Consider the following 22,101-nt stretch of genomic DNA (forward strand, 5'->3'; position numbering starts at 1 on the left):
TTAGCAAAGTATCAACGGAATCTGCGCTAACTTGTTACCGCTTTAACAGATATGTCAAGGCGCACAAACATGAATATTTAGTTATAGATTTTTTTTTCGATAAGGAGAATAACAGCTCCAAATTGATGTTCGGCAAGCAATAGAATTTACTGTACGAGAGAGTAACCATTTTGATAACGGTATATCTGGCGGTCGACTAGCCTGTAATCTGCGTCTCAGCGAGTGCGAGCAAAAAATTGAAACTTGAGATGTTGTATTATACAGATTATCATACGAGGTAAAGTAGAAATTATATGATCGTTTATTTAAGTGAGCATGTCAATCAATTAAGGAAACGATCATCTGCCTTTAGTTTTCGTCGAGAATATAACATTTTTATTTTCTATTCGTGTTTTAAGGTTACAGTATGTATTCGTTTGAAGCAAGAAAGCATAATTTAGGGATGCATTTCACTGTTGTGGCGTGATTTGATTTTCGGAGTATCTCTGACATAGCGTCCTGATGCAATATTGTAAACATTTAAACTGACGAGTCACTGTATAAAACACGCAACCAACCTTCCCTCACCTGAAGTACGATACAAAAAGATTCTATCACTGTAGCGTGTCTTTACACGCGCCCTATTATTCTATTTTCTCGAATTTGAGCCATCAAAAACTTTTCCTAACAGTACTGACAAGTCATATTTTGATTTATTGCTCTTCTTGGAGGATGCCATACACATCTTCCAAAAGTTTCATCTATAGTGTTCATGTAGTGGCTGACTTTTATAAAAGTAATTTTTTTGAAATAAATACAGTTGTTGATGATCATACATTTTTGTTATCTTGTGGAATTTACCCTTTATTTCCACGTAAAACATTAGTCATTTATTTACACTCTAAACAGACAAATACAACTATAACGCCTGGCAGAGAAGATGGAGACTTCTCTATTCAATAGCAAATAAGAAATTATAAAAGACGGGTTGATGATAAATGCGTGATAATCACGGTAGTATAAGATATGCTCTGCTTTTTGTATTGTAAAACGTGCATGTATATGTGGCACTTTGCAATATCATACTGTTGCGCTTTTGCTCTTTAGTATTATTCTCAGTAATAGAGCGCGACACATGTATAGATTGGATCCAGTCGTCCCGCTTCATTCAATGATCCTTAAGTTGTGTAATGGAAAGTTTGAAACAATTTTCATGTACTACTTTGTGAAATCAAATAGCAGTGTGCACTCATTGCTGTGAGCTTTAGTACCTTTTGCCGCTGTGGTCTTTATTTTATTTTTTGCGTTGTCAGAGGTCATAATTGGTCAAAGAATGTTTGTACCAGTTAGACCAACCCTTACCTTCTTTTTTTCTCCCTGCTGAGCAAGTGAGTCTCATTCAAGAAGTGATCTGAGACTCTGAGGACACTTCAACTGTGGCCATAGTAAAAAGAATCAGAACAGTAACGCCGAAGTGTAAATACTTGCTTATTTCCCGCAAAATTTTCTACGTAGATCTCAAAGTATCATCTCGATGCAAGTGCTTGTCTGAACTGTGCACTTATATAGAGAATACGGTAATGCTGTATTCAGTATCCACGTAAGTAACAGAAATATTGTTGGTTGTTCTGAAGACTCAATTTGCTATACTGAAGTGCTTCATACTTGCACTTTCAAAAGCAATATATTATTGAAACTGAAAAAATTAACACTTCTCTACTTAAGTGTCTGACCCATAAATACTCATTGGTTGGTTCAACGTTCATAGGCATAAATGCATGCTTATGTTATCGTTAAAATGTAAGCGATATTGATGTCAAGTGATAGAATCAAATCGAGACACCATTAAACAAATTGGTAAGAACCTAAGAGATTTTAAAGCTTTGTTGATAGCTCGGGCTTGTTTGCTTTACTTTTCCGATGATACCCCCAAACGACGCATCTCCTATTATAGCTTTAAAATGGAAATATTCAACTTGCTATTGCATTATGATTGTTATGCAGAAAGATGTTGACAGTAAGAATATGTCGAACGCTTGAGTACAAGAAGGTCATGCAGAAGGCAGCGGATGCTCTGTATGCTTTCCCTCCTATACAAAATTATTGGGAAGCTTATAAGCATTAGGCTTCAGTAAAGAGGCATTAAAATTTAATACGGACCACGTTAATAATCCAATGAAAACGGAAGGTGAATAGAAGTTGTAAATTCTTATAAGCAAAGCCCAACACAAAGGTAAGAGTTCTTCGCATATCCATGTACACGGTAATATCCTGCTTCTTAATGAACGTCCAGAATCGCCTTCCGATACCTTCCAATTCTATACATTTCATACAGTATTTTCAATTTAAACAATACCTTTTGAATTTACCGCGCTTTTTGTAAGTTATTCGTTGGCATTCTTGTCGCAAGGCAGGCATTTACATTATCTTAGCAGCTTTTAACCTCGCTTTAAATTATACGAAAAGAACCTTACTGAATACAATAATCAAAATATAGTCAGCTCCCTTCCTCCTAAATAAGAATCAATGAACCTGATTTCGATTAACTAATTCGCATTATCTTCCTATTCTTACACCATTACTGTATTGGAATGCATATAATGCTTGTGAACAAATAGCTCTTAATGCGCTGTTACCCCGGAATATACTCCATACCCCTTATTTTGAGTTTCCTTAACATTCTTCTCAAAAACAAAAAAAAAATAAGATAAGGACACTGCTGCAATTCCGACACTTAGTACTAAATTACTTTTATGAAAGCAGCTTATCTCCTCCATCTTAACTATCCTATCAGCAAAATTTGCAAACTCTTCCATTATTCTCTTCTTCCCTTTTCTATTGTCTTATTATTTATACTTGCTCGTTAATTGCCCTGCTCTTCAAAACAGCTGAGCCATTTTACACTTATTCTCAAAAGGACTATACTGAAACTCACAAAAAATCAAAGCTGGTAAGAATCTGATAGGGATTGTTGCTTCTATATCTCTCGATATTTTGCAACGAAAACGAGTCCTCGTATATTATGCATGACAGCCATAAACATCAATGCAATAGCATTAAGCACAATGCTGATGTTATCTGCCATGATAACTGCCATTGTCAAGGCAACACCACATCTAGACTAGATCAAATACCAACAACCACTACAATGATATGGAAATCAACACCGAAGCAGACAGATAACTTTCATTTGAATTTTTATGATCCTTTCAAGATTAAGCGCCGCAAGCGTACAACCCAAGAACAGACCAACGCCCTTGAGCAAGTTTTTCAAATATACTCAAAACCCACCGCCAAAATTCGGTTTCTATTATCAGAACGCTTGTCTATGTCGCCTAGAAGTATTCAAATATGGTTTCAGAATAGAAGAGCTAAAGAAAAAAAGCAGTATCGGTCAAAAAAGGGTACAAAAACGGTGACAAATGTAAAGTATCATAGTAGTAGTCCTCAGCACCAACAATGTTTTTCACATTATACTGTCGATGATGTCCGTGCCAATAGAACTTCTCAGTTTTGCGATGCTATGATATGTTCGCGATCAAAGGATGGATACGAGTGCTCAGATAATAGCTATTGCTCACCTCGTCCCATACTATGTTCAGCTGGTATGGTTCACTCTCGCTCGCAATCCTCGTCTATGTCATCTTCTTGTTCATCATTTTGCAGCTCATGTTCCTCACCTAACACATCATATTGGCATAGCCTTTATCAACACAAATTACTGAAGCGTGGTAGTACTACATCAATCCGTTCAGTTGATATTTCATACCTCAATGAGTTTAATGAGCAGTTCATGACTGAACAACAATTACATTACGGCCACCCTCTTCCTATAATGGAGGACCGAGAGAGAAGCTGGCCCTTACGACAGCAGCAGCAGCTTGATTCATACGATACTGCAAGACATACCACAATGCCATTTGCACAACAACAAATGACAATGTCAAATGTCTATACATCAGCTAATTTTCTTTCTACTGACTGTGGAACAACAATTAACACACCGTTTCCAATTAAAAAGGATCATTTGACTACTGGTGGAATCGATGTTTCTTTAATGTGTAGCAGCAACAATAGCGATAATGGAGAAATATGCTTTGTAAAAGACGATGACTTCTTCATACAAAGAACAGAAGCATTTGTGCTTCAATCGGCACAATTATCAAGACCGATAATTGAAAGCGATGCGTATTGCTACTGCTACTATTAACGAAGCTAGCAATGCTGAAAATGACTGTTTCCCTAGGGCCCTCTTATGCTTGATTATTCACTTTTGCTATTGCCACCGGTCACATTGATTGGAGCTTCTGCCACTTTTTCGCACTATCAACAAAAACAATATGCCAGTTAATACATTGTTTACGTATGCCAACTACCCTAAGATTGCCACAAGAAAATTATCTATCAGCAACAATATGTCATTCATTACCACTACTCTTTAACATGTATCGAGAGAGATTCAACATCTGATAACCTCTCACATAGTACGGTATACATAAGTTACTCTTATTTACTCTCTTTCCGTAACGTTTCATCCATTCTAACTATACTTTTCATCTATTTATGTTAGGCTTAGCCTGTAGAATTGTATTATTATGAAAAGAAAACCATACAGAAAGATGCTTTTCTATTATTTCTTATATCTTCTTTTCTTCTTTAACTTTTACTTTAAGCATTATCCTTATTTCTCAAAGCCAAGGTATTTTATAATGGCTGTCTTGTATAGCACTTACCATGCCTATTAAAATGATATGTTTCTTAATCACTCTGTAGTAATGTCCGTTGTTTTTTTTAGTATAGCGCAAAACTTCATTCAATTTTTAAAGTAAACTATTACCTTCCTGCCACAATGCTTCATTTAATAATGCATGTTTGGCTGCATAAATGATCTACTTTTACTCGAACTTTTACTCGATTCTATACTTGAACAGTCGAGCATAATTTAGCTAACTCAAACTTGTAAAAGCGATGGAAGCAACTTTTTTCGTGAGAATCATCGTCATGGACGTCAAGCAAGCAGTTGTCACAGTAAAAATACAATTTTCAAAACATAGACAAACGAGAATGAGCTGTATACTTAGAAGAAAGTATCCTGTTGTGTAGCTCGGATGTGAAGATAATATCGTTGCAACCGATAGTCAATCAAACTTTTCCAAACATCACAGTGCACCTTTAATTAGCTTCATATATTTATACAAGACAGTCGGTATGTATAACGGTGACCTATTATGGCCTTCATCGCTTAAATTGCAAGCAAAGTATCAAACAATACGAGAACTTAAAGTCAATGTTTCAGTGTAAGACAGCGCTCCATCGTGAAGGAAGTGAAGCATAATAACGCTGCAATATGAAAAAAATGAGGAAAATGTCAATATTTCTGTTTCATTCTCATCGTCGTACTGTGCAGCTTTAGTCTTCATTTTCTAAAATAGTAATTTCATGTATAATAATGCAGAGCAATACATCGTAAAGTTGGTTTTCAGCGAAAGCTAGTAACTCTTTTTATTGTGGCATAGCCCTTAATTTGCGTTGAGAAATCGACACTATCGTCACTTCAAATTCGATCTAAGACAGCAGAAGAAAATCAACAGAGTATCGATTGGACGGGAGCATTGCATTAAAATTCACGTGTGCCCGAGTTCATAATTTCATCTCTGTCTTCAACGATCAAATCGATCAGACTTACTTTAACACTTCAGCATGAGTGCATACGGAGCTGGCAAAGCAGTAAGTTTCTCTCTCAACCAACCCTTCTTTTTTTATACATACTGAAGCTTAATGTCATCACTGTATGCTCTTGAAGAAAGATACTGATTTTAGACGTACATGGGATAAAGCAGAATATGCAGCCAAGGCAAAAGCTCGGGAAGAGCGAGATCGTTTAGCTGAAATCAACGATGAACGAAGAAAACGAGGTTTACCACCTATTCGTCCCAAAAAGAAAGATGAAGATGAGAAAGTCGAGAAAAAAGCTTTACAGGCAAGAGAGTCTGGCGTTGATCTCGAAAAAAATGTTGGTAAAATTCAAGTCGTGCAATCTGTTGACTCGAGAAAACAGCCAGGCTTCTATTGTGAAGCTTGCGATGTGACGATAAAGGACAGTGTTACTTATTTGGACCATTTAAATGGAAGAAAGCGTAAGTCTCTAATAGAGAAATGCATACGTTGTTTTAGGTGTAATGTGCGGATCTTTATTTTTTCCTCAAACTTCTATATAGATTTGGCCAATATGGGTATGTCGACGAAGGTTGAGAAAGCAGACGCAAGCAGTGTCAAGGAACGACTAGCTATGTTGAAACGCAAACGGGAAACAAAGGCAGTAAACGAAGAATATAGTGAGTGAAAATACCAGGCTTTTCGTGCTATAAACCACCCTGTTTGTTCTAGTTACTGATGAAGATTCCAAATTTTATAGATTTAGATGAACGAATAGCAGCTCTTAAGCAACAAGAAGAGGAAGAAAGGAAGAAGAGAAAAGAAAAGAAAAAGCAGAAAAAAGAGAAGAAAAATATTGAGAAGCAACAGGAAGAGCAACTTGACGTCGCTGCCGACGATGATATGGCTAATTTGATGGGGTTTAGCGGATTCGGTTCATCAAAAGCATGAGCATATAGCAACTATGCATACTTAGAATCTTCTCTAATGATTCCCTTAATTCACAATTCCTCAGTATAAGTTGTTACATATGATTTATATATGATAAAGTTGCTGAGTCTGTGTACTGTTTTATTTTGTCAAGAATGTGAAAAAAACAAACATACGAGATTGAAGAAATCATAATTAGAAAGTAAGAAGAAGAATAGCGAAGAACGCTTTTATTTTTAATCTTGTCAAATTGTTACATATTAACATTTACTCGTATTGAGATTATGAGATAGATTAAGTCTCGTATTTTTTGTTGAAACTTTTTATAATACTTGAAAAACACATCATTTCTACTATAGAATTTAAATTATAGCCTGACGGTAATATTTAACAATATATTGTAATTACAGACATACCTTTTAGTTTTTTAACGAGAAGCATAGAAGAGGATAGGTGTTATAATATCTTACGATGTATTTTAAGCTATTCAATTGTTTATGATGAATTAATTTATACAACCCAAAAGCGCAACTGAAACAGAACACACAGCAATATTTACATGGAATGGCTTCTTTCAGCAGATATTTGTCGTGCCTATGGCGATAGCTCATATAATCAAAGAGTCTTCTTTCTGTTTATTATTTACATATATTTCCTAAAAAGAGGAAAAGGTTGATCCTCTTCTTTATATGTTATTGGTTTTTTCATACAAATTACATTGTTGCAAAAGCTTTGTAATTTGTATTTGGCGCAACACTTACATCTTCCATCCCATTAAAAAAATAAATGTAATAAACAGAAATAAAACCCTAACCAAAAAATATTCTAAGAAATAGCAAAAAATAAAAAATGAGGAGTAAGAGAATTGAACTCTTGACCTTCAGATTTGGAATCTGACGCTCTACCAATTAAGCTAACCCCCCACTTATTTTTAGGATGGAGATAAATAATTATTGTGGTAGAAATCAAAACTCCGTCACGTGATTAGAAGTAGCTCATAAGGTCGATCGGGTATCACAAGAATCGGAGTTGATAGGAGAGAATATCAGAGGTAATTTATCTATAAACTGAAAAAAAATGTCTGGTAAAGGATTGATGATATTGGAAAGGTGTTCCACGAGTATCACTTTTACATTAGAGGAAATGGGTAAAATAAATTTATTTACTCTTAAGGCTGGGATAAATAGACAACAAAAGGGGCCCGCAGATACATAAATTCAACAGAATGAATGCAAAGGAGACCGAATATATTTAACATATGCAAAGTGCCAAAGTTTCTTGAAACCACAAAGATGAAAAAGAAAAAAGAAGCATTTAACTACTCTTCCTTTACTATTTGCACAACTAGGTCGCCTGAATTCAGAGAATCGCCTGATTGTGCTACAATACGATCAATTCTGCCAGCAATTGGCGCAGTTACCACTGTTTCCATTTTCATAGCACTCAAAACCGCAATTTGATCACCGCCCTTTACAGTTTGGCCCGCTTTCACTTTGATTTCGATCACAACACCAGACATAGGTGCTGCAACATCCCCAGGTTTACCGGGATTGGCCTTTTCACGGGTAACAGTTTCTACAGCTATAATATCAACGTATATCATTGTTAATTTCGTTCATAGTATTGCGATGTTTTCCCCTTGGTTGCTGTATACTTACTGGCATTTCGATCAACAATACCAACGACACGGGCCTCACCGTTGAGTTCAAAGTAAACATCGCGTTTACCTGTGGCATTCAAAGGCCCCACTGCTAATAGTTTGATAATCAGAGTCTTGCCTTCTTCAATTTCAACGTGGAATTCTTCACCAATTTCAGGTTTTGATAAGAAATAACGTGTAGGTACGACTGACAAATTACCGTATTGAGCAACTGTTTCACGGTAATCAGCAAACACCTTAGGATAAAGAGCGGCAGAAATAACATCATAATCACGGATACCGGTTCCGTATTTGGCAGTTAATTCACGCTTTAATTGACCCAAATCTAAAGGCTTCAAAGTGGCACCAGGACGTCCATCGATACGGGGCAAATCACGAATGATATTAGACCTTAACGGTTCTGGGAAACCACCATAAGGTTGACCCAAGTATCCTTGAAAGAACTCAACGACGGATGTGGGGAATGAAAGAGATGCAGCACGTTCCTCGACATCGCGGCCATTCAAGTTGTTGGAAACCATGAACTGAGCAAGATCGCCCACAACCTTAGATGAGGGAGTCACCTTCACTAGATCGCCACACAATTTATTAGCCTCTGCGTAAGCCTTCTTGATCTGAATCCATTGGGTGCCAAGACCCAGTTGTTGCGCTTGGAACATCAAGTTAGTATATTGTCCGCCCGGCATTTCATGTTCGTAGACGCCGGAATCAGCCGACTTGACATTAGCTTCGAAACAAGAGTACAACATGCGTGCTTGCTCCCAGTAAGAATTCAAAGCATGAATATTTTCCAGGCTAATGCCAGTGCCTAATTGCGTTTGTTCGAGAGCAGCAACAAGTGCACCCATAGCAGGTTGAGAAGTCATACCAGACATGGAATCGATGGCGGCATCAACGACATCAGCACCAGCAAGGGCGGCTGCCATCATAGAAGCAACACCTGTACCGGCTGTATCGTGCGTATGAACATGAATGGGTAATTCAGGGAACTTTTCGCGAATAGCACCGATCAATTTAGTGGCAGCAGCAGGCTTCAAAAGACCTGCCATATCTTTGATACCCAAAATATGAATGCCTTCGTTTACCAATTGTTGTGTCAAATCCAAATAGTAGTCCAAAGTATATTTCTTCTTTTCAGGGTTGGAAACATCACCAGAGTAACAGATGGTAGCCTCTACGACACCTCCTGCTTTTTTCACAGCGTCGATACCCAACTTCATATTTTCCACATAGTTAAGAGAGTCGAATACACGGAAGATATCCATACCAGCCTTCACAGCCTTATCACAGAACTCATAAACGACATTGTCAGGGTAAGAAGTATAACCCACGGCATTTGCACCACGAAGTAACATTTGGAAAGGAATATTGGGTACAGCTTCACGTAATTTGATCAAACGGTCCCAAGGATCTTCATGTAAGAAACGCATGGAGACATCAAAGGTAGCACCACCCCAGCATTCCAAGGAGAAAGCATTCGACAAGCCGTGAGCAGTAGTGGGAGCAATACGTAGCAAATCAATGGTACGCACACGAGTAGCTAATAAACTTTGATGAGCGTCACGCCATGTCGTATCCATAATAAGCACACCAGGATGAGCACGAACAGCCTTTGCAAAACCTTCAGGGCCTTGCTCCAAAATCACCTTACGCCAGCCTGCAGGAGGAGGCGTTTGGTTTACCTTGATCGGCTGTCCATGAGCATCCAACAATTGAGGGATACTGATTTCGTGCTTATAAGTAGGTTCACCCACTTGTCCTTTGACTTGCGAACCATTGACAATCACATCTCCTAAATAACCCAATATACGTTGTGCTCTGTTTTGATATTGAACTAAGCTGAACAAATCAGGTGTATCGTCAATAAAGGTTGTCCAACATGTATCTGTGATGAATGTAGGATATGTCACCAAACGTTGCAAGAAGGGTATATTTGTTTTTACACCACGAATACGGAATTCCACCAGTGCACGGACAATTTTACGACGTGCTACTTCAAAAGTCGAGCCTGTACATGTGACCTTCACCAGAAGTGAATCGTAATGTGGGGTAATCACAGCACCAGCAAAACCCGCACCGCCATCCAAACGTACGCCATTACCGCCGGAAGAACGGTAGACTTCAATTTTACCTGTATCGGGTTGAAAGCCTTTTTCAGGATCTTCGGTTGTAACACGACACTGAATAGCATATCCACGTTGACGAATGCGTTGTTGTGTAAGACCCAACTGAGGCAATAGAGCACCCGCTGCAATTTGAATCTGAGCTGCTACGATATCAATACCGGTGATTTCTTCCGTAATCGTGTGTTCAACTTGAATACGAGGATTGATTTCAATAAAATAATGACGGTTCTGATTATCGACCAAGAATTCAGCGGTTCCGGCATTCTTATATTTGACAGCCTTCGCGATCTTGATAGCATCGTTCAAAATAGCCTCACGAGTTTTGTTGTCCAAGTTTTTGGCAGGTGCAATTTCAACCACTTTTTGGTGACGACGTTGAACAGAGCAATCACGTTCAAAGAGATGTACAACGTTACCAGCACGATCGGCTAAGAGTTGTACTTCGATATGACGAGGTTTATCTAAAAAGCGTTCAATGAAAACAGTGCCATCTCCAAACGCAGAGAGGGCTTCAGATTTTGCACGATGAAAAGATTCCTCAAATGTAGCAGCGTCACGAACAACACGCATACCGCGACCGCCACCGCCCATTGCAGCTTTGATGATGATAGGAAAGCCATATTCTTCAATGAATGTTTTGGCTTCATCGTACGTGCTGACCGGTCCAGGAGTACCGGGAACAACTGGTACACCACAATTGATGGCTGCGGTGAATCAATAGGAACGAATAAAGAATTAAAAAATTCGTTCGTTACATTTGCAACGCAAAAACCGTGATTTCATTGCTTACCGATCGTTCTAGCCTTGGTTTTGTCACCCAAGCTATCAATCACTTCAGGTGAAGGACCAATGAAGGTCATACCAGCTGCTTCTACCTTGCGAGCAAATTCGGCATTTTCTGAAAGGAAACCATAACCAGGATGGATCATGGAGACACCACGCTCTTTAGCAATTTTTACAATTTCATCTTGTGCCAAGTAGGCGCCTACAGGTGTAAATTGACCGAGTTGGCCAATTTGATAAGACTCATCAGCCTGTTGGTCAACGGAGAGTGATTAGAAATTTATATCAGGATGAATTGAAGATTGTCAATTTTTTTTTTTTTTTTTTTCTGGTTATCGGCGACGAAGGTGACTCACTTTATATCGGTGCATGGATAAACGGTCTTCATGAGAGAAAAGAGCAACAGTTCTCATTGATAATTCATGGGCTGTACGAAAGACACGAATAGCGATTTCCTATGAGAGCAAGTTCAATTCAGATGGTTGATAAGTTTTTAATAGACCGTATGTTATATCTTTCTGCCCACAAAGTTTGCTTTTCGGGAATTAATACGTACGCCTCTGTTCGCCACCATCAATTTGCGAAGGTTGCCCATCACTTCACTACTTCTTCGAATGGTTTCTACTGAATGCTCTCTTACAGGACCGGAAGCTTGTAGATGCTGAGTTGATTGTGTTGTGTGTGACATGATATATGCTTGAAGGCTTCTCTGTTAAGAAAAGTGGAGATCGCGATTGCAAATGTCAGGAATGTCTATCGTTATTGCTTTCTGTCAAAACTGCTGAGCTATTGTATACATATATATACCTTCAGAAACTTTGTATCGCTAAAATATGTCTCTTACTATATATATAAATGAGACAGATATGAATGAATGAAGAAGAAGAAGTCCAAGTATTTTCTTGAAAAAATGCTGAAATGAGAAAAGAGGGGCTGGGCAATGGGTTCATTTTAAGAAACATTTGTTTCACTCTTTCGTTATCGCTCCCAGAGTGGCTTCTGTCTATCGATCTGCTATTTTTTTGGCAGGTTTGAGCTCAGTTACAATTGTTTGCTAAACTTTAATTGTCTTCTTTGACGTATTTCTTGTTACACTGTTCATGCAAAGTAGGGTTTCTTTCGCCTTTCAATCACTTTTAAAGATAAACAAGGCATAAGTCATCTATTTCCACTATTTTTCATGTTCAATGTACAATAGACAATGAAGTGACTGTGCTACAATTATGCTTCTTTTTGTATTGTATGGCAGCAGCATCTAAATTTTGTAGCTGCTGCTGCTGCTACTGTTGTTCTGATGGCCAATGGTAAATACAGTCTCTCACATTTTTAAAAGAATTTACAGTGCTTTCAACAGTCAGTTATCCAACATCTTTTCGCGCTTTTCCCGAGAACCAGGTCGTATTTTAGAAGCCATGTCGTGCATTTGAAAATGAAGTCGTGTTACGGTGATTTCTGGACACACTCGATTAATATTAAAGTAGGCCATTTCATCTCCTGGGTCTGTTTTTTTTTTTTTGTTTCTTTCATTGTTAAAAGTTTAACATGAGTGCAATATTTTTGTATGAAGGTAGTGATATGAAGGCAAAAGGTGGTGATTTGAAGGCGCACTCCTTCCAGAAAACCAAATTGCACTCTGAGGAAACCAATGTCGCACAGGTTGAAAAATGGCATCGATTTTTTCATTTTTACTATCTTACATTCTTTATGGCAGTAATCACTAGGGGGCAAGCCTGTTGTAAGGTATTAAGAGAATAAGTAACAAATGTCAATCACGTTAAATGTAAAGCAATCGTTGACTCTTATTATCCGCCATTGAAAGTTATCTATACAAGCGGTGAAGGCAACCGACGCCCTTTCACAATTGGCAAACAAGTTGCTGCGCGGGATCCTTTTATATATCATTGTTATGTTGATACCCCTCCTCTCTTCTTCTCGTATTGTAAATACGATGATTAGTGATGATGAAGCGATAAGCTGTAGACAAAAAGACAAAACAAAACAATGACAACAACTTGTGAAAGAAATGGCACTTATTTTCTTTTATTATGTTTTGCCGTAGATTCTGATTCTTCATCTGTTTCTTCTGACCAGTCTACCTACAATAATTGTAAGTGATTGCTTATTCGAGTGCATTGTGAAGCTGATTGTGTGAATACTGATATTGTCTCAACCACTTAGTAAAGCCAAAACACTGTGTACTTGATTTCTTTAACTGCATCGCATCGAAAGATGCACCAGTGAACAGAGAATTATACACATTGGGTCGTTGGAACAACTTCGAATTATTAGACCTTGTCAAGAGCTTTATGCCGGATATAGTTGACATTTACTCTTCCACACAAGTGACTGCTTGGTTGTCAAAGGATGGTCGGTTTGGCTACTCGCAAGTTGCACGCATCGGTAGCAAAAGATAAAAGCGACGATCTTTGTGGATGCCAAGCAAGACTATTGGGGTGAGTATCTAAATTACGGTGTTAAAAAACAGCTCACAGCAATGCGTCAAAACTGAATCAAATGTTAAGTTTTGAGAGTGTACGTTCAATTTCTTATTATAACTTATGTAAACATCATATAACTACAATCAAAATTTGTATCCTCGCCTCCATTTTCAACGGACGATATTTCATCTAAAGAGGGGTGTTATGACGTGTTTGGTGAGATAACAACTACAATACTCGAGTGCATACAACCAGGTAGAGAATACATTCCACCACGGTCTATCTATATTGTATCTAATAAAAGTTATGTGCAAGTATATAACAAGGTAGAGGATTAAAGTATAACACAAGAAGCATCTGAACTTGAAATTAATGACTAGCAACATTTCCCCACAATAATATAAATTCCCATTAAACTTCACAGAGTAAATAATCCTTCTACTTCATCTGAAGATCAATAACGAGACCTATGTTCATAGTCATCGACTTACAACAGTTATCAATTTTAATTAAGCAAAATGCCAAAATTGCAAAAACAAACAGTCCTTTTTTTTATAGATGAAGTCTTGAAAATCACCTTCAACACGAAATCGTTTCTAGACGCATCAGTGGAATCACATGGTTGGATCCACATCGGTTATGCACGAAAATCACGCACACACACGAACCTGTGGAAAACAGGAGCAAGTCGCTACAAAAGATGACAAGATTGCCTCCGTATCAAATGGCACTGTACGAAAGTCTTCTTATCTCCCATGTGCTTCTCTGGATCGAAATTATGCCGACGTGATACAAAGCCGAATCGCCATCTCATAGACAGCGTTTGCCATAAGCATGGCGATATGCAAGGTAGACAGCAACAAAACTGGAAGTTAATGGTTATGCATTTTTTCTGTATCTGCTCAAGATTTGATTATGTTTGCGAAATCAACCGACTTTTCCATACGGCTTGTTGTGCTGGACTAGGCTGGTTTATCCACGGATCCCACGAATTTCTCGTATAAACAGCATTCATAGTTTTTATTGTATCCGTAGAGAACTCAAACCAATCAAGGAACTGGTTGTATACCATGGACACAAATTCGAATCAATACCACGACGAAACGTTCTTCGTGGAAATCTTATCAACAAACCTGATTTTGTCGACCTGATTGTGTCAAGCGTTCGTTGATATGAACTTCCTTATTTCATCTCACACACCTCCACCTTACTCCAATGGTTAATTAATGTTATCAATTTTTCTATTGTTCCTGCAACTCGCTGCGTATCAGAACCCGCGTACCTACGTCCGCCAAGAAGAAAAGGATGTTCCCTCCTTGAAAACAATGATCAAGGCAGCACTAACGTACAAGAGTGCCCACCAAGAAGAAATCAGGGATGTCTACCCGGTACAACACTCTATGCACCAGCCATTCATAAGGAACACCACATATGGAAATGGGTTCAAGGAAGAAACAACGGTAGAATTGCATCAAGTGGAGGGTTTAAAAAGAAATCCGTAAATCGTGCTGCTCTTATTCGCCAACACTATATTTGCTTTCATTCTTATGTTATGTACCACATTTTATCTATTGACAGAAAATTCAAAGAGAAAAAATTACCAAAGGCAAACTTGAAACTTGGCATAAGTAATTTCCTTTTTTACATGCAATTGTGGCCAATTGTTGCCGCACTTTGTCTCCACTTCACTACCTTCATACAAAAATATTGCACTCATGTTAAACTTTTAACAATTAAAGAAACAGAAAAAAAAAAAAAAAAAGACCCAGGAGATGAAATGGCCTACTTTAATATTAATCGAGTGTGTCCAGAAATCACCGTAACACGACTTCATTTTCAAATGCACGACATGGCTTCTAAAAATACGACTTGGTTCTCGGGAAAGCGCGAAAAAGATGTTGGATAACTGACTGTTGGAAGCACTGTATCTGGTGCGAGATCAAATGATGTACGCTTTGTCTGTCCCACAAAAAGAAAAATTTCACTGAGCAAAAATTCAAAGAAATAAAGGGGCTACAAGGAAAATGCTTTAATTTTCTTTTTGCCCGGATCATACCTTTGCACATGTTGTATAATAGACAACGATCATCCTCTTTTTCAAGGAGAAGACTTTTTCTAAAAGCATATTAGAATCTCCCCTTCTTTTCCTTACTTTATTTTTTAATTTTCTCGTTTACATTACTTGCTCTGCTTTTTGTTTGAAACAACTGCATTTCTGAGGATTGCTGCTCTCTATTTCACTATATCAAACCATTCGTTACTAGGAAAGAAGGTTTATAACTTCACGGAAAAAAAAGTAAGATACATAAACCAATACTGTGTCATAGCCAAAACACAAAAGGTTAACAGTTGCCATTTCAAAGGAACTAACTGATCGAGTAAACTGTGATCTCTAACAACAGCGCCTCGTCAAAAAAGTAAGAGAGAAAAAAAAAAAAAAAAACCATCAAAGGTACAAATACAGTAACAGTAACTTATAATCTCTATTTCCTCCAAACAGACAATGACAGTAATAACAACCGGTCCAGTATCCAGCACCAGTATGGCTACTCCCGTATATGTTCCTGAAAAGGAAATCGAGGAACTCATTAATATGCACAGCTCACTATCAAAGACGGATATTCAACAGCGCTACAGATCAATTACGAGCCAACTCACAAAGTCTCTTGAATCGATCCATTTGGCATTATTTCAGATAGAACAAGATGTAAAAGATCAATTTACAGTCTCATTATCTGAGCTTCCCGTATCTGATGCTCAGCTCATTCAGTTAGAGGAAAGCTTGAACCAACAAATCATTCCTTCCGTAAATACAACACTATCAGTTAATGACAACATATTATCCACCTTGCCAGACGATAATAGTAACTATGCGTTCATCGCCTCGAAACTTGGATCAGATATATCAAGTTTGCAATCGTACATAGCTTGTATTAGACAGCTTATTCTTCACCAAAGCGTGACATTATCATTGCACAAAGACGTAGAAGACCTTTTTATCCAAATGGAAGCCATATCGAACTTAATGTTCGACTATCAAGAAAAAAGAACTAGATCGTTCTCAACAGCATTAGCGCCTGTCATTCCTACTGCTGCCGTTTCAAGTTCTTTATCATCCATCTGCACATCATCTATTTCTGCCGCATCGTTCTATCAAAGTAGTATCAGTAGTTCCTCCTACCATGGAACTCCTACTACCTCTGTTACGCCTCCACTCCCAAACCATATCCTTTTTGACGAAGAAACTGGAAATGTGACTCAAAAGTTGATATCCGCCGATGATGACAATAGCATTAATAAAGAAGTGGATGGTATTGACGATCAACAGGAGTTAGTCGTAACAAAGATCGATTCCCTATTTACATCTATGGCACAATCTGTAGAAAGTGTACACCATCGATTCACTTTACATCAACGGCAGGAGAAGCAGCAGCAACAGCAACAACAGCATACGAATCATGCAAAGGCAACGATATCAAGTTCGGCAACAATGAATTTACTAGAGCGCAAGTATGAAAAGTTAAAGGTAAAGTGGGATGACATCCAAGGCGAAAGAGAAGATTTAAGAGCAACTTATAAGGAGGAGCGTTGGTTGAATATCTTTCGACGAGTGACTGATCAAGTGGACGTCATGATGGACGGCCTGAATAAGTCCGCTGTTCAATGTTATTCTTTCATTCAGCACGTCAGGGACTGGCAGGAAACCGTTCTACCGCCCACGCCTACATCATCAACATTCGAATCGAATCATAGCAAATATGGAAAAGCACATAACTCACCAATAACCATGCCGGTTGAATATCAAAGGGTCGATATAGAAAAATTCAAATCTCTAGTGAAGAGTTTTGAAGCTAAAGTGAAGTACTATACTCCCAGTATAGATCGTATGTTATCGATGTTGCATGACGGGATAAATGCTAGGACAACCACAACATCATCTTGCCAACATCGGGCCATAATATCAAAACACGAATCCATGCTTCAGAGATGGCAGAATATCAGAAATGTAATGGACGACTTACGGCATAGAGATATACCTGAAATGGAACGTGTGCTTTTCTCAGCTGTAGGCGCTACTACCTCCAATTCCTCCGTGGGTTCTGCAGACCAGTATATCCCACCGATACCACCAGCAACACCAACTTCAATAATAACCAAGGGTGGTAGCAATGCTAGGAATTGGAAAAGTATACGCTATCGTACACCAACTGAACCTTTATTTTACCTTAAAGATAATACTAGTAGTAGCCATATGGCGAGAAGCGGAACACCGAGAAGCGCCACACCCAATAGCTCAATTTTTGACAGATTATCCCCTGCAAATAGCTCACAACAGCAACAACAATCTCATCAGTATCAAAATCAACCATTGCAACCCTCATATGATTCAGTAGCCACAAAAGGTAGCATTTTGAGCAGTAATATGTCCGATACTTCATCCATTGATAGCAGTGCTTCCAGACGTTTACACAAGCAACAGATCTCCAGAACAGCAGCGTCGCCGAAGCCGACACGACAGTTGAGTACAAGGTTAATCCACTCGTCTAGATCGCCTCGAATTGTTGAAGATTTCTATGAGGAGGATGAAAGGGCGTTTGGTATAGACATATCAGCAATGATACAGAACCAGCAACATCACATTTGCACGAAACATCGTAATAAAGCATCCACAAATGGTGTAGCAATATCAACTGCTACTATTGCAACCAATAAGCGGAGCCATAGCAGTCATACGCGCCATATGAATTTAACAACAGCCCAACAACAAGCTGCTGCTTTCAGAGCGAAAGCTGATTTACGCTCGAGGAGCAGCATAGGACACTTGTCAATAAGCAGTCATCAACAATCCCTGCCTTCTTTTACAAGTGATCACAATGGTCGTAGTTGGCGAGGGCTTGCTTTACCGACGCAACGGCGTGCTATGACGCCTTCTCTTATACCTCGACCGCGAACGCCAAAAGAGAGTATGATACCCCGTCCACCCAGTTCGACAATGACATTCCACGGCCGTCGGTCTTCATCCACATCTACATCTATTATACCCCACAAAAAATTACCAGCAAGAGCTGATACTAATACCGTATGCATACCACCTGTACCACCCTTACCCAAATACGTTACCTTACGTCAACAGCAGCAGCAACAACAACAACAACAAGAACGGAGGAGAAAAATGACCAATAACAATGATGATACATTCAGTAGCAGCAGTAGTAGTAGTAATGGTAGCAATAGTGATTATTCTTCCCATTACCATTATCAACCTGATTCAAAGGATCCCTTAGACAAAGAAATAGCAAAAATTCTAAATGCTAGTCCTGTTACAATCGAATGCCAGCGTGTTGGTCCTACCAAGCATCCAGGTAAATACTATTTTGGAAATGATGCTGCAACAGTGTTAGACACAGTGACAGGAGGAGTAGGAAAAGGTGTTAGTCGAAAAAAGATGTATACATGCAAATTGATGACGTATGAAAATCGTGGACGAAGAGCAGTAGAAAGAGTGGATAGAAACAATCGACAACAGCAACAACAAGCGAAGAGTAACAAGGTGCTGGTCCGTGTAGGCGGTGGTTGGCAAGATCTGGAATTTTTTTTATTAGAACATAGTTCATAAATGTCAACAGTCAGATAGTTAATGTCATGTTTCTTTCTTTTTGTTCTTGAATCAAAATGCGTTTCTTAGCCATCAAGACAATGTGATTTGGGTTGTCATTCTATTTTTGGTTTTCTTTTGTCTCTAAAAACAGACATTGCCATGTTGATAAGGGGGCAGGGGAATACACTAAAAGAATATATATATACAAAAAAAGGCTCGAAATAGAGGGAATAATATGTATATGGAAAAGAATAAATCCGAGTTTCGTCTACTTCCTCTACAAATCAACAACAATGGATTGATAATCAAGCGATGTGTGCCTTCTTTTTCGTCTACCCTCTTCATGTGACTCATGGTGAAGAAAATGAGACTGATCCGGTCTTTTGGATGATAGTGCGTAGTGTCGTTGCGCTCTTTCTGTTTCTCCAACCCAGTTTACACGTGACAGATACCACAACTCACCGGTGGCGACTAGAAACAATGCAATGGACAGACCTGTCCATAAACCTAACAAATTCCATCCAACATGGAAAGTCAACAAAAATCCAATGGGTAACGCCACCAAATAGTAAGCAATCAAATTGATCCAAGCCGCTACGCTTTGTCTACCCATTCCACGAATAACACCTCCGCCAACGGAAGCCAACCCATCTGCAATCTGAAACACGGCAAACAAGGGCAATACTAATGCTACTCTATCGATGACCTCCTGATCTGAGCTAAACAGTTTGCCCAACTGCGTACGGAACAATAAAACGAAAGTAGAGTTCAAACATCCGAATGCCACAGCGAACAAAAGAGCAGATCGAGTCGCTCGTCGTGCTTTGATGCTATCGCCACTTCCCAACACATTGCCTACACGGTTTGTTGCGGCTACGGAAATGCCCAAGGGTACGGTATAAGTAGCCGAGCTGATAGTGATTAGGATACTTTGAGCGGCCAGATCGATAGTACCGAGATAACTCGCTGCTAACGATGCGATTTCAAAAGCACTCCATTCAGCACATATAATGACAATTCCACTACTGGCAAGTTTAACAAATGGCCACCAATCTTTCAGACATTGACGGCTCCAGCCTCCCCAGCCTTCATAGCCGGCGACATATTTTGTGTACAAAAGCAGTAGACCGAACATAATCCAATAGCTAAGGCTGGTTGCAAGGGGAGCACCAATGAACCCCAATTGACATGGATAGACAAAGCTGTAGTTGAGAATAAAGTTTACTGGTGCAGTGATTAACATACAATAGGTAGAGGCTTGCATGATACCTTGCGCCTGTAGATACCGTTTTGTTGCTTCAAAAGCAATGTAAGCTGGTGCACCGGGTAACAGGTAACGTAAGAATAAACCTAATGTAGCATTTGTTTCAAGTTTTAATATAAATAAAACGATGTGCTTCTTAGAATTGTCAATCTCTGATTACCTGCTAATTCTGCCAGGTCTGGATCTTGATTAAACTTCAACATGATAGGTGTAGCACTCCACCAAATAAAAGCAATGGGTATAAACAATAAACTTAGCACTAAATAAGCGCGTTGTAAATAGACTCCAATAATGGTTTTATCTTTTGAGGCTGTCCAACATTGGCTGCACAAAGTATCTAGTGCTGTTGTAGTGCCGTAAGCAACACTCCAAGCTGAAACGTTGACAAACATGGAAGCCAATGCAGATGCACCTAATTCCATAGAACCCTTGAAGTTTTTTTGAAGAAGATATCAGGAGAAAAATACGCATCAGTCATAATTCAATCTGTTAAACAATTGAATTCTTCGAACCTTACAAGATGGCCCAAAGTAAAAATGCTTGCCAACTGAAAGGAATTCTGCAGCAGGTAGGTTCCAATGATCGGTAGACTGTGGGTAGTTAACCATTTCAACTCTTGCCGTACACTATGGCTGCTACTACTACTACTCGTACTGCCATCAATGCTATTATAAAAATTATCAGCTTTGTTACTTCTGTGATGGTGGTGAGTTTTGTTGTTGGTATAAGGATGAACTGATTTGAAATTGTTCGATAGTAGCGGTGAGGTTTCTTCCCTATCAGTAGTGTCGGTTGTCAGCGTGGATGAAGATGAAGAACAAGAAGAGGTTGCATCGCTGTCACTGTCGTCTCTTATTGCATGATCATGGTATATTCGATTAGACAATGACATTACTGTAAGTTTCAAAGGATGATTGTAATACAGGCTGAATAGTGAGAAGAAGAACGGAAAAATAAATAGAAAAAAAAAAGTAAAGATATAACAGAAAGACAAAATGAACAAGAGTCAGCTTTACCAATGAAATGACAAGTTTGAGTTTAAGATCCGAGAAAATGCAAAAGTTGAAACGATAAGATGGCTTCTAACTACGCACAATTTTAGCAAATGCCTGTTAGGGAAATCGCGAAAAATTTTATAGCAAACATCATATGTTTGACAGCTTTCAGATGACATGAACAAGAGTACAACGCCAAAGTCTATTTTCGTTTACACCCCCCAAGAAATATATTTATATAACGATAGATACTGCATTACTACAATAATGTAAGTATGCTTTGGTAACTTTAAAAGAAGCGTGTTATAAATCAACATTAAACAATAATGGAAGAGGCTGGGCTTATTCGGATCAAGGATTGCATTTATGTTCAATCAGCCTTTTTCTTGTCTGTGTAACTGTGTTGTGCACAGACCATGCTTGCAAATGCATGCCAGCCTACAGTCCAGTTAATTGTAATCTGCAGGTCTACTCCTTGCTGCTTATCCAGCTCTTTGAATTTATAGACACACTTAACGATACCTGAAACTTCTTTTATTTGTTATTTAATTCTCCGTTTTTCATATTCCTTTAATAGAAAGCTTTTCCCAAAAGCGTGCTTTCCTCTTCCTTCTATCTCCCTGTCAAGTATAGCTATTTTACAAAATGATTGTTGATTGCTGTGTTGTTCTC

The 22,101-nt window shown here is 38.6% G+C and overlaps 7 protein-coding genes and 1 non-coding gene across 8 annotated transcripts; 4 read left to right on the forward strand and 4 right to left on the reverse strand.

The window, feature by feature from the left end:
- Positions 1–1,568: 1,568 nt before the first annotated feature.
- BDF20DRAFT_836474 (uncharacterized protein) lies at positions 1,569–2,795 on the reverse strand (the record flags this gene model as incomplete). The annotated part of the gene is made up of 5 exons (XM_053078959.1): positions 1,569–1,649; positions 1,893–1,958; positions 2,076–2,297; positions 2,554–2,636; positions 2,729–2,795. The coding sequence occupies 5 exons, from the start codon at positions 2,793–2,795 to the stop codon at positions 1,569–1,571; spliced, it is 519 nt and encodes a 172-aa protein (XP_052934513.1).
- A 332-nt stretch (positions 2,796–3,127) lies between these two features.
- BDF20DRAFT_822380 (Homeodomain-like protein) lies at positions 3,128–3,364 on the forward strand (the record flags this gene model as incomplete). Its single annotated transcript, XM_053077689.1, has 1 exon — positions 3,128–3,364. A coding segment is annotated over one exon (237 nt), but the record flags the coding sequence as incomplete, so codon positions are not given.
- A 2,132-nt stretch (positions 3,365–5,496) lies between these two features.
- Positions 5,497–6,322, forward strand: BDF20DRAFT_943083 (uncharacterized protein; the record flags this gene model as incomplete). Its single annotated transcript, XM_053084816.1, has 3 exons — positions 5,497–5,706; positions 5,783–6,116; positions 6,198–6,322. The coding sequence occupies exons 1-3, from the start codon at positions 5,680–5,682 to the stop codon at positions 6,320–6,322; spliced, it is 486 nt and encodes a 161-aa protein (XP_052934515.1). The 5' UTR covers positions 5,497–5,679.
- Positions 6,323–7,414: 1,092 nt separating this feature from the next.
- On the reverse strand, positions 7,415–7,487 carry BDF20DRAFT_t116. Its single transcript has one exon. It is a non-coding gene; the product is annotated as a tRNA-Trp (tRNA).
- Positions 7,488–7,697: 210 nt separating this feature from the next.
- BDF20DRAFT_876530 (pyruvate carboxylase) lies at positions 7,698–12,071 on the reverse strand. The gene is made up of 6 exons (XM_053081369.1): positions 11,941–12,071; positions 11,690–11,842; positions 11,490–11,588; positions 11,141–11,384; positions 8,223–11,054; positions 7,698–8,145 (listed from the first exon to the last, which is right to left on the reverse strand). The coding sequence occupies exons 2-6, from the start codon at positions 11,819–11,821 to the stop codon at positions 7,883–7,885; spliced, it is 3,570 nt and encodes a 1,189-aa protein (XP_052934516.1). The 5' UTR covers positions 11,822–11,842; positions 11,941–12,071; the 3' UTR covers positions 7,698–7,882.
- A 1,063-nt stretch (positions 12,072–13,134) lies between these two features.
- Positions 13,135–13,547, forward strand: BDF20DRAFT_914026 (uncharacterized protein; the record flags this gene model as incomplete). The annotated part of the gene is made up of 2 exons (XM_053084139.1): positions 13,135–13,240; positions 13,312–13,547. 2 exons carry the CDS (start codon positions 13,135–13,137, stop codon positions 13,545–13,547), a joined length of 342 nt encoding a protein of 113 aa, XP_052934517.1.
- Positions 13,548–15,613: 2,066 nt separating this feature from the next.
- BDF20DRAFT_583352 (uncharacterized protein) lies at positions 15,614–19,318 on the forward strand. The gene is made up of 3 exons (XM_053075805.1): positions 15,614–15,867; positions 15,935–15,988; positions 16,072–19,318. The coding sequence occupies exon 3, from the start codon at positions 16,075–16,077 to the stop codon at positions 19,186–19,188; it is 3,114 nt and encodes a 1,037-aa protein (XP_052934518.1). The 5' UTR covers positions 15,614–15,867; positions 15,935–15,988; positions 16,072–16,074; the 3' UTR covers positions 19,189–19,318.
- Positions 19,319–19,447: 129 nt separating this feature from the next.
- Positions 19,448–21,326, reverse strand: BDF20DRAFT_823037 (mate-domain-containing protein; the record flags this gene model as incomplete). Its single annotated transcript, XM_053077764.1, has 3 exons — positions 19,448–20,520; positions 20,595–20,862; positions 20,952–21,326. 3 exons carry the CDS (start codon positions 21,324–21,326, stop codon positions 19,448–19,450), a joined length of 1,716 nt encoding a protein of 571 aa, XP_052934519.1.
- Between the last annotated feature and the right edge of the window lie 775 nt (positions 21,327–22,101).

Source organism: Mycotypha africana (genome assembly GCF_025528875.1).
Source record: "Mycotypha africana strain NRRL 2978 chromosome Unknown BDF20scaffold_7, whole genome shotgun sequence".
Lineage (NCBI taxonomy): Eukaryota > Fungi > Mucoromycota > Mucoromycetes > Mucorales > Mycotyphaceae > Mycotypha > Mycotypha africana.